At 36.0% G+C, this 12,480-nt stretch overlaps 1 protein-coding gene across 3 annotated transcripts in view; it reads left to right on the top strand.

Annotated features, from left to right (window-relative positions):
- Positions 1–12,480, top strand: part of FSIP1 (fibrous sheath interacting protein 1) — a 90,753-nt gene that overhangs the window by 21,934 nt on the left and 56,339 nt on the right. For all 3 annotated transcript variants that reach the window (XM_050710940.1, XM_050710941.1, XM_035539889.2), the window contains exon 11: positions 5,974–6,111. In XM_050710940.1, coding sequence (XP_050566897.1) covers positions 5,974–6,111 — 138 coding nt within the window. The remainder of the gene's footprint in view (positions 1–5,973; positions 6,112–12,480) is intronic.

Raw genomic sequence — 12,480 nt, 5'->3', positions numbered from 1 at the left:
TGAATTGACAAATTTTTGTAGAAGGGCACATGATACAGATATACAGGGTAAGGTCAGCTGACATTCTCAATGAGGCAGAGCAAGTTATTGTATTGTTCTGCATGCTCTCTCATTCTTCTTATATGCTTGGTCTTCTTATATGCTTGGTCTAAATATGCTAATTTAAAAACTAAAACTTAAAATAGAAGAATTCTAAGGAGTGAATACATTGCTACATCTGCATATACATTTATGCAAACATACTTTTACTACTGCTTTTCTCACACAATCTTCACTGGCATATGAAACTGCCAAACTATAAAAGTTATTTCAAGTTTTTTCAAGAAAACTTTCAATTGTGTTATAACAAGCTTATCAAGGAAACTGTCAGGCACTAAAGATGAGGAGATAAATGTCTTCTGCAAGATCTTATCCCTGTGTACTTTCTTAGGAATACTTCAGGCTTTCCAGTTGCTTCCATGATGACAGCAGTACCGTGTAAGTGGAAAAGCCTGAAATCTTGAAAGAGTTGGGGAGCACTGGGATAGCTCAGTGAGAACTGATACACAGAGTGATTAAAGTTTAGAGATGCACTCCTAGTTCTGGCATTGCCTAATACTTGATTAAGGCTTTGATTTTCATCCTTAATTATACATGTTTCTTGGTGGTGCTGGTGGCAAGGGGAGGTGATGAACAAAGTGGGAAGCATACACTTTTGTTGTTCTGCCATCTGGCAACCTGTGTAAGTGCCTGAAGCAGGTTCAGAAACTCTACTTGAAAGTGATGTTTGAGATAACAGGAACTGATGGCATGGAGGTTGGTCTAACCCCGGGAAAAATGAGATGCTTTACCAGTGAATGGCATATATATGTACTGACAAGAGGAAGGGCAAGACGTGGATGCTGGATCTCTGCAGGCCCTAGAAAGCAAGGTTCTGTTGTGATCACAGTTCTTTCATCTTGTTTTCCTCAGGTGTCCTGACTCTGGTTTCACGTTCACTTTCCTTTGCTTTCTCAATTTTACTCCTCATTGGTTCCTTTTATCCCTGTATCTTAAGCTTTTTGGTCCAGATAGTTTTATTTTTCAGATAGTAGTTTTCAGAACTCTCCCCAGCATCCAAACAAATTTAATTCCCATGTTTTTTTTCCTTCTTTGGTTCCTTTACAATGCTTCTAATGCAGTAGAAATTTATTTTCTTTTTTTTTTTTTTTTGTTAATCCAGACTAGCTTGTCTGATGTTTTTTCCTTATGCTTGTCATATTTTTTCTCCTGTGTTCTTCTACTCCTTCTCTTCTAGTCCTGTTGCAACCCGCTCAAGGTATGTCCCAGGTATGGTGCTAGTATCTTCCAGAATGAGTTGGTTAACGAAACAGAGTTTTGATAAAATTCATGAATGGCATCAGATTGGCAGATGTTGCAAAGGAATTATGATGGGTTATAGAAATGTTTTTAGAAAAGTAATAGCTTCAGAAAGGTTAGGTGCTACTTACTGCACGTAAGAAAGAAAACAAAACAAATGAACAATCTGAAATGGGGGTAACTGACTGAGCAGTCCTACACAAAAAAGGATAAGGGATCTGAAGGAATTGAGTGATGCCTTTGCTGAAAGATGATATTGCTTTGTGATAAGTGAACATGAATGCCGTGTGCAAGACAAAGGCAGTAAGAGTTCTGGTTTTCTGCCCCCCTTTGTAGGGCTAACTTCAAGTGTTTCATGACAAGTTTTTCAATTGCTGCTTCAGTTGATCACAGCAACTAAGTGAGGAAGTTAGGTAGATACCAGTATTGAGAATTGTTGCAGGACAGAAGTGTGATTTGGAAAGTGGGTGCCCTTTCTTTTGAAGAAGAGGCATCACTCAGTGGCATCACTCTTTCTTTTAAAAGTCAATGCTGAAATTCTTTCTGACTTCCATGATATGTGGATTGCATCTACTGTGGTTAAGTAGAGTATAATGCATTAGTGATGTGGAACATTGGAAAAATTGTTGGTGTTTAAACATCTGCTTGGGTTTTGTTTAGAATTTTAGAAGTAATTAAAATGAAATTAACTTAGAGTTGCATATCTTAAAGATGTACATTCTTTTCTTTTGAAGAATTTCATTAGATATAACTTTGAAAGAGCAAACACTTAATCACCACTGGCTCAATAGGAGAGAAGCTTCCTGCCACTTACGAATACATTGGCAGGATATAGGAACTATGCTCCAGCCCAGAAATCTTTAACAACTGGATTTAATTATTGTACAGTACCATAGCTGAGCTGCTAAAGAGAAGCATACAGATTCGTCTTTTTGTGCAATCAGTCCAGCTGGATTCAGAATGCTTTTCCATGACTAATGTTCTAGTTTACATGGAAATGTTTCTCATCAGAACCTAATTTCTCTCTGAAACATTTCTTTGTTTTGGTGCCAAGTTAATTAAATATTTTTAAAATGCTTTTGTCTTACCCAATATTTTTTGGGGAAGGACAAATTAAATTGAATATAATCCTGGAAGAAACAGGAAAACGGTAGAATGAAGAATGTAAAGTGCTAAGACTGAGTATGATGTTCAGTTACCAACTTGAACAACTGCAAAACTACCTGAAAATGAAGAGCAATGGAGACTCTGATTAAGGCAGCAATAATATCTGTCTGCTTGATTATCTTATTGAGATAATTACTTTAATGTCGTTTATTACGTTGATGAATTCTTTCATACCTGTTTGGCTTCTTTTTATAAAAAAAAAAAATCAATTTTTCAATTATAGCACAAAACTATAGTTAACAGTTTAAAACTAAATGATTACTCAAAGGGATGAAAGATTCTGTAGAACATTCTGATGTTTTCATTAGTGAACTCGTATAGCCTATACTCTATGCCTCTGCTTCACTAAAACGGATGATTTTGACAGATATCTCTACTTCAAGGCAAAGTTAGAAGCAGGTAAATAAACTGATCAGCCTATTTTATGGCTCAAGAAGATTGTAGGGCACCACTGTCTTTCAGGTGGTGGCTTTTTGATTTGGTTTGGTTTTTAATTTTTAAAGTCTTAGAGCAAAGAAAATGCAAAACAATTTTAGCCACTTCAAATACTGGGTATTTCCACTTACATTATGGTCATTACAGCTTTGACTGTTGCTAAGTACTTACACCCTCCCTTGTGTAAGTAATAATTTTATTTTTGACCTCTATTTTATTTTTTTGATCATTTTTAATGATCAAAATAATGATGAGAAACATAAAATGTTTTGAAACAATTGAAACATTGACAATAAAATATTTTCTGTGACATAATACTTCCCTTCATACAGATATCTTGAGAAATATGTTACAAAATGAGTATGTGGAGAAAATTTGTCTTAACTTTGCTCATATGGTGTGAATTCTGATCAGTTACTGTTCAGGGATGAGATAAATGAGACTGTAAGAACTACTTCTGTGAAAGCAGAAGTTTAATCTCCATAGTGGTCAGATATCAGCTGATACGCTGAGACTACAGCTGGTAGGTATTCCCAAGAATACAGGGAAAAGAGTATTTTATTATTGTTGAGTTTCATTCAACTATTTTCTATAGTTTTTGTTGTTGTTTGTTTGTTTGTTTGTTTTTTAAAATTCTGGTCTCTAGAAAAGAAAAAAAACTTTAGGAAAATAGTGCAAGGCTTTCCAGCTTCGTGTTTTCCACTACTTATTAGCCTGCTGGTTTATGGGCTAGGATTTGAAATTCATGTGACCTCTCTTCTCAGAGATTTATAGAATTTAACAGAAATTTTGGTTTGCAATCTTGGAGCTAAATAGAATTACATCAGTCATGGATGTTTGTGTGGGTGAATGTTGAAACAAATACTTTTTCCTCCCATTTTCTAGTAAATGTTCAGAGATGAAGTTTTTTATCCACCACTCTCTGATAAGAATTGGCTAGATATCATTGCAGAGATCAATACTAAAGAAAAGTTTGTGGAGGGTAAAGTCATCAGGCTCAGTTAGGAATTTCTTTTGATAGAACAGTGTTGACTTACTTGAGAAACAAATAGGCTTAAAATCATATGCAGTGTGATAAAAAGAAAAATACATCACAATACACAGTTTTCCTAAAGTTTGAAGGGCTTGCTCACAAGTACATGCAGCAGCTGAGCTGTTTCTCTCTAAAATGTGACATGGACTAGGACAGAGATCTGCATAAGGCTGGCTTCAGGAAATGGGGGGAAGAAGATAATAATTTGAAGGTACTACCTTTCTGATTTTGACTCCACTCACTGTTACCTTTTAATATCAAGTTGGTATTGTAGCAATATTTTCAGAGATGCTGTTTGCAGTTCGAGCTCTCTTCTTGATTGAAGGCTGAGTTCATATAAAAATGTCAACCAGGAGTCCTTGCATACAACGCGTGCAATGAAAAGAAGAATTAAATCACTAAAGTATTTAGTGATTTCTCAGTACCACTAATTTCATATTCTTAGTTGTGTTCATAACATTGTTTTTTAAACCAAATGATAACTGCAACTCTAATCCATACTGAGCACTAACTGCTTGGATGACAATGCCTCTCTATATGCACAGATCAAAAGATTGGATTTAGGAATGTAATTGCAGAAATAACTATAAATTTTTTACAACGAAAAAGTGAAATATGATACTGCTCTTCCCCTTTTCTCCCCCAGGATCCCATGGAAGGTTTAACTTGAATTAAAATCCCTGGGAAAATAAAACCATGCAAATCATCTTATTAGAGGGAGAGTCAGTTATACTTTGGGCTCATTTGCCAAGTCTGTATTTATATCACAGATATAAAGTTGCTATCCTTGTTTCATGTATTAATAAACACAAGTTTAAATAAGTCCTTTTTTTTTTTTGGTGTGTTCTATGTAGATGTAACTCATGCAGTTTTCTTGTTGTTGGGCATTATATTTAACTAATAAACTCTCTCTGTATTTAGAAGCCAAGTTTTAGACACTCAATATTAACAATTTTGGCTTTTGGCGGTCTTCACATTAAACTTGAGTCCAGTTTTGAGAGATTCCAGTCATTAACGGATGCTGCTGCTTATACCTTTGTCAGTTATAGGAAAAAATTGCTGGGATTGTGGCACACCCAACTACTGCTGATTGTAAATACATATTCAAAGATTTGTACTGTGTTTAAAATAAGTTTATTTTCAGGCATATAATGGTTTAGATTTCAGAGCTCATAGATTTGTCTGATGTTCATAAAAATGTTTTGAGATGCTTATGGTTTTTTATACCTCGTAGTTGAGAAATTGTAAAGATTATTCTCCTTTCTGATTAAGACATGTTAACTGAAATTGTTCTGCTTGCATGTGTTTAAGATAACTTGAGCTGCTTCTGAAAATAAGAATGAAAAGAGCATGTTTTTCTTAAATGGTTGCTTTGGGTTGAATTGACTAACAGGTTTTTAGTTTTTTTTCCTCTCCCTTATTGGTTTACTTGGATTCTTATACAGGATCCTTGGTTTGCAACAGAAAGACCTGCTTTTTTCCAAATACAACATAGCTTTGCCGTTTTGCCAATTTTTGCCATTATTAATGATCTAAAAGTCTCAATGATCTTAATGTCATTCATAATTATCTAAATTACTTTCTGTTCTTGCATGTAATAAGACTATATTGAACCTCGAATGTATTCAGCACTGATACGAATTTCAGAATCTGATCCAAAGCTACTGCAGGTTATGAGAATGTGTCTTTTAATAACAGTTGCACATCTAGCTCACACTTGAACTGTGAGAGAGGGTTTCTTCTTATTTACTGTGATGTCTAGTAAACAAAGCCTACACTTCAGTTCTGATTCTTCTGTTCTCTTCTGAGAGTTGTCAGTGATGTCCTAATTCTGTTCCCTGTATCAGTGATAGGAGCAAGCTTTTCAAACCCTTGCTCACTGTCCCTGGTTATTCTAAAGATTTCCATGTTTTCCTGATGGAAGTCAACAGAATGCTCTTCTGGCTGTGAAGCAATACAAAGTCATGTGTTTAATTTCTGCCTAATCTTTCTTTCATCAGGAGTCTCTAGTTTATGCAAACAGAAGCCTAGAAGCAGTTCCAGGTGAGAAGGTTCTGCGAGACAATAAGGAACATCGTGATCAACAAAACCGTCTGAAAGAGATAGATCATCAACTGAAATCCCTACAGAGAAATTTTGTAAGTCTCCTATTTTTCTTTTTTTTCGTCAATTTGAAAACTTCGGAGTTTATAATTTCATTTGTCTTTACAACAAAATCCAGTTCTGCAACCCTTTGTAAATTCCTGAAGGAGTTCCTTAAGAAATATACAAGCAAAAGTCTCAAGTAAGGTTTCTTAATCTGGGAGGCATTTTTCAGTTGTAATGCATCTTTTTGATTAACTTAGTGTCTTTCAAAGTGAAAAAAATTGCCCTTCTCTCTTCCCCAGAGGGGGATACCATTTATAAACAATCATGTGTAAATACATCTGTAAAGCATTTTTTATGGTTCATATAATTCAGCGTTCTTTGGATGACCAGGTCTAGTGGGAATGCTGCGTGTACTAAGTTATTGTGTGGTTTAGTTCTGCTGAATTCATTTAGTATATTTCTGTACTTAATTTTCATTTGATGCATGAATGTCATAGAGGCGAGGGCCATTAAAAAATGAACATGTAAGTAAAATGGTAGTAAAAAATCGTTACATAATTAGAACAAGTACATCACATCGTGTCCTTATTGCTACTTTTACTCAAAAGTGGGTAGAGAGAAGGCAACTTAAAATCTAAGAGGATCCTAGTATTATCCTAGTAGGCAGAAATTGTTTATTCCTAAGTCATAGAGTCAGGACTAACAAGTCTGAACTTGCAGAACTATGTGCCTCTCTCAAGTAGAAGATTACTATTCTTTTCTTTTTCAGTGAGTATAATTTATTACATTACTCTCAAGTTACAATAAGGAAATATAACTTAAAAAAAATGGTGGCAGGGGAACCTCAAGGACTTCAAGAATTCTTTTAAATCCTTTTTGACATATACATTGTAAATGTACTGTTTAATCCATGCTCTTTAATCTTAAAGAGCTATAAAACAATCTATACAGAGGAGAATTAGGGAGAAAATAAACAAAACATTCTAAAGCAGATGAATTAAAAAGAAGAGTCCTAAGATGGTACAGTTGTCATTTGGTCTGAAAGCTGATGTTGGCATTTGTTTATATGTTGAATCCATCATAGATCTTTTGAAGAGCACAGAAAGAAAATCTCTAAATCTTTTTTTTTTAATAACTTTGAACAAAACTTTGAAGGCTTGTCTTACTCACACAAGATCCAATGAAACTGCTGAGGGCTCAAAAGAACATTAGTGCATTACTGAGCTGCCACTAGCAGTCAAAAACTGGGTATATATGCATATTTTTAAGATTTGAACATGTTTAGTGTTAGGTTTCTGCTTTGAGATTGGAAGGCTTTTGTTTCTCCATAGAAAGTGCTATGTGGGGAAGACAAACTAGTTCAGCAGTGTATGAGAAACTGGCTTGAGGTGAACGCTGGCACAGGTAACATGATAAAGCGAATATTTACTACAAACTCTTTTGCTACATTAGCAAGAGGTATCATTATGGTTAATTGAGATGAAAGAGCTGTGCAAATGAGGAAGGTGGTGACTGGGGACAGTGAGCATGGGTGAACATTTGAAGTTCCAGCTGAATATGAGAACACATCTCTTTCTGTGAGGGTGACTGAGCACTGGAACAGGTTGCCAGAGAGGCTGTCGATTCTCCTTTTCTGGAGATATTCAAAACCCGCCTGGATGCCATCCTGTGCAACGTGCTCTAGGCGGCTCTGCTTAACAGGGGGCTCGACTAGATGATCTCCAGATCTAGATCCAGATCTAGAATGGCCAACCTCGGCCATTCTGTGATTTACCAAGGGTATGTCATGCTTGATGAACCTGATTGCTTTCTATGGTGAAATGACTAGATCTACTCAATAAGCTGGAGGGCAGGACTGCCACTAAGCAGGATTTAGGCTGGAGGAGAGGGTTTACAGGAACTTTAAGACATTCATCAAGGACAAATGCAGAGTTCTACACTGCAGAGGAACCTCTCCCTCCAACAAGCTGAGCTGGAGTCTGACTGGCTAGAGAGCAGCACTGTTGAAAAGGACCTGCTGTAGTTGTGGACGTTAGGACAGCATGAGCCAGCAGAGTTCCCTGCAGGGATGAAGGGTAACAGCCTACTTGGCTATGGCAACAGGAGCGTAGTCAGAAGATTAAGGGAAATAATTACTTCCCTTTAAAGTACTCATGAGACTCTGCCTAGAGTATCACATCCAGGACAGAGCTGTAGTATCTTTACTGATATATGTTGTGGGAGAATGAGATATTGTTCATAAATTGAAATGGGGAGTTTCCAATTGGATTTAAAGGGAAAAAAATAGCTCTGAGTTAATTAAGAATGGGAAGCAGGTTGCGTGGAGAGACTGTGAAATCTCCATCCTTAGAAATTTTGTGGACCTGCCTGGACAAAGCCATAAACCATTACGTCTGATCTCATTGCTGACCTTGCTTGGAGCAAGAGGTTGGACTGGAGATCTCCTGACAGCTGCTCAACATGTTGATTTTTTTTGCTTCTACAAGGGAAAGGATCTGCACGTTTCTCAGGTAGTAATCTTTATTATCACTGGATTTAAAGAAAAACAGTAAATTTTTAATGACTGTATATTGTATAAATCAATTTCTTGTGTGTAGACCAAAAATCCCTGTAGTCCACCTTTGGCTTTTGGAGGTCCTTATTTCAGTAGTGGGCTTTCCTTCTGCAGATCAGTTAGGATAAATACTATTCCCTACTAGTCTTTGCATTGAAGAAAAAAACAGTGGTCAATTAGCATGCATTCTTCCAGGTATCAGTTCATTTTGTGTATTTACAGAGTATGGGAACAAGGCTTCAGACAAGGAGGCAGTCTCGGTTTAGAGACTGTTCACTCACATGTGTGAAATTTACAGTAAGTCAGCATATTTAGCTCTTATCTGCTCAAAGTACCAAAACTTCCTTTTAATACACTGTTCTATCTACTATGCAACTGTTAGTTAAAACATGGGAGGCAAATAACTAGAGGAATTCTGTGGAACTTCAGTATATTGAATAGGTTAATGGGTAAGCAGATAAAATAAGTCTGTATACTGTCATCGTTTCCTGTTCGTTGACCTTTATATCACCTTTTGTCACTACTGACCTTGTTAATGAGACAAACACAATCTGAGGAAGTGCGTCTGGGAACTCTGTGCTGGTCTACCACATGCCTGGGAAATGCGGTGGGCTGCTGACTTATTCAAGTATTTTGAATATCAATGTTCCAAGACTTGATAACAGTATTTTTTGGTATCAGCCTACAGGCAAACATTTGCAACATACTGGACATCTATCCTTGGCCATAATGTGTGGGCATTTAGAAGTCTAAATTGAAAGACTGTAATATTTATTTACAGTGTTAAAAAACACAAAATTTGTCTGTACCGATGTAACTCATGGCCAGGCTAGCTTTGCTGCACGCTATGCAGCACCTAGTAAGGCTTAAGGGGACATAACGTGTATTGCCATCAGCTCTTGCTCTGTGCTGTGAGATCATAGCATATGGATATGAAATATTTGTGTATGTCTTCTGTGAGATACTTTTGGAGGGTGAATGAAGCACTGCTTCCAGAAGATACTTATTTTTTAGTTTCATGTCCTTGATGCCATTTAGTCTTATTTCTGGAAAATATAGTTACTACTAGGGAAGATTTAGACAGGACAGCATGGTATTATGATGCAAGCTACATAATTGGCTACATTTTTTTTTTAATTTGATGTGAGAGTGTGTGCATCCAATCTATGTAAGTTAGCAAGCAGGTGTTATTTTCAGAGTCAGAATGCCTAAAATCGGTTAACTTTTATGCAGTATGGACTGGGTGCCTTGATTCTATACCAAAGTAATATTTTGGCCATCAATTCTGTATCAACATTAGCAGCAAAAGTGGTCTCTGCCTAGAAACTGTGACAGAAATCTGATCTGAATGATTGGGGTGAGGGGCATGTATGTAGATGTTATGTTTCCTGAAAAAACAAAAGTATTTTAGGAAATACTGTTTGAGGTTCAATAGGTGGCACTCTTCACTGTATGTCAGTGGAGGAATGCCTGGGCATGGTTCTAGGGAATGTTACACTGGTGAAAACGTCATTTCTGTGGTGTAAAATACAGGTTGTAAGAGATTTTGTCTCACTTTTGGCACGATACCAGGTGTGCAGCTCCTAACACTGCTATTTTTCTAGCTTAGCCAATTCAATTGTGTTAAAATTCATGTTGTATTTAAAGTTCTTCTTTACTCTTTCCTAAACTACTGTAATTCTCTGTGTAAAACTAGAAATAAATTCTCTGCTCTGAGTTGAGGAGGTGATTTGTCAGAAGTTAGGAATGTTATTTCTGAATGCATGGTTGTATTGGACTTTATACTTTTAAAATAGAATATTTTACAAATGTCTGAGAGAGAACAATTTATTTAAAAAAAATCCATCAGATAATTATTATTTTTTTGTTTCCTATGTGGAAATAATGGATAGATTAACTATCAGAATTTAGCTGTATGTATTAGGTAGTAACTTGCAGTGGGTATAAAGTTAACTTCACAAAGTTTTGTTTTTGCTGGGGGAGAGAATGCCGTGTTTCTTCCACTACTGCAATATGAAGAAATTGTTCAAATGGATTTGTACAACTGTAGCTGTACTCTGACCCTCTCTTCATGAGGGAAGAATACATTTGTAGTATTTCTGGAGGAGGCTATTTAGTAGGCACTGGCTTCTGAAATTATAACATTTATGGATGCCTCCACAACACCTTACCTCATATATGCTGTTAGACTTCATGGTTTCAGCAGAGTCTGGGACCAAGACCACAAAGCAAGGCTGGAAAATAAGACATTAATATACTTTACGATCAATACCAAAACAAAACAAAACAAACAAACAAACAAAAAACCAAAAACAAACAAACAAAAAACAGAAAATCTGCTGAACTGTTAGGCCTGAAGTAAAGAAACTAGGGGTTTTGCAATCTGAGATCCTCCTTTACTTCAAAAAAAATTGTCTCCAGTGAATTAATATACCAAAGAATGTATTGTATGCATTCATGTTGAAATGTATTGTGAAATTTCAATCCAACTGAAATGTATCTGTACCATGGTTTCTGGGCCCTTGTTGAATTTCTTTTAGGTTTTAGTTTGACCTTAGTTCACTTGTTCTTCATTTGAAACCATGGCTGACTCTCTGCACATTCTTTCATCTTTCAGTTTCCTGGAAACCATTGAGCTTATCTTTGTTTGGTGAATTGCATTGTTAACTGCTGCTTCAAAAAAAAATGTTCAGCTGCCAAATGCGTGTTGCTGAGCATTAATGAAAAGAATTTTATATGGAAAGAATAATAAATGTAGTTATTTTTCAATTGAGGCTTCTACTAGTTGTCCATTTGTGATCTAGTAGCATATTTGGTGATGTGCTGAATTTCTTCACAGAAGATAGTAGGTTTAAATATATGTCCAAGCAAGCCTTTAAGTAACACAGTTTCACCTTTGCTGTGTTATAGGGATGTTTAATTCAAATGCCTCACCCTGGAGGCTCATTCCTTCCTGCCAAAAACTAGCTACAGATGCTTGTTTTAGTGTTTTTGTTAAATATATAAATTCAAATATTTAAAATATATATCACAACTGCACATAATTGTGTACACACACACGTGTTAGCTCTTAGCATGACTGAGATACTGGTACCTACTTAAAAAAAAAAGTCTTCTTACTTCCAGTAAGTTCTTTTAAACCATAAGCTAAATGTAGTTTGCTTAATTTTAAATTTAGTATCATCAGATGTCCGTACATCTATAGTAATTATTTTTCCCCAAGTTTAGTCAATATGGTGGCAAAGCACAATGTGTGATTGTTAATTATCCAGGTGTTTTTTCATAGAATTTGAAAATTACACGTACTCTGTTCTCTGAATAGCTGAACTTTGCAGGAAGTTAAGCAATTGGTATAGGTGGTGCAGAATGAAAACAGAAAATCAGTATCGATGTTGTCAAGTAAAATTATCTGCAGGAGCTCAGCCAAAAGGCATGATAATTTTCTTTGTGGTGCAGGAAAATGCATATCTGTGAGGAAGGAAATCACAGGATAAAATTAATTATTGTTTATTGCTAGAGAGGATCTCTCAAACCGTTTCATGGCTGAACCTGCATAAGGATAACAACAATTGTATATATAATTTTATGCCAGCTTTTCCCCTGAAACTGACTGAATTCAATGCACCTAACCATGTGTCTGCACTAGACAAATTCCAAATGAGGTGAATAATTTGTTCCTGACGTCTGCCATTTAATGGGAAGAAGAGGGCAAGATAAAGTCCTTCCATTTATTTGGAGAACAATTTGCCAACAGTACAATCCTGGAATACGGTTTTCTATCACATTGTCGTTGCAAAAATTCACTGCTAAGACTTTTGAACACAGGACCATAGTCTATGGTATCATAGTTGTTGTTTTTTAATTG

This window comes from Cygnus atratus, chromosome 5 (assembly GCF_013377495.2).
Source record: "Cygnus atratus isolate AKBS03 ecotype Queensland, Australia chromosome 5, CAtr_DNAZoo_HiC_assembly, whole genome shotgun sequence".
NCBI classification, from domain to species: Eukaryota; Metazoa; Chordata; class Aves; order Anseriformes; family Anatidae; genus Cygnus; species Cygnus atratus.
This window is presented reverse-complemented; position numbering and strand designations above follow the sequence as displayed.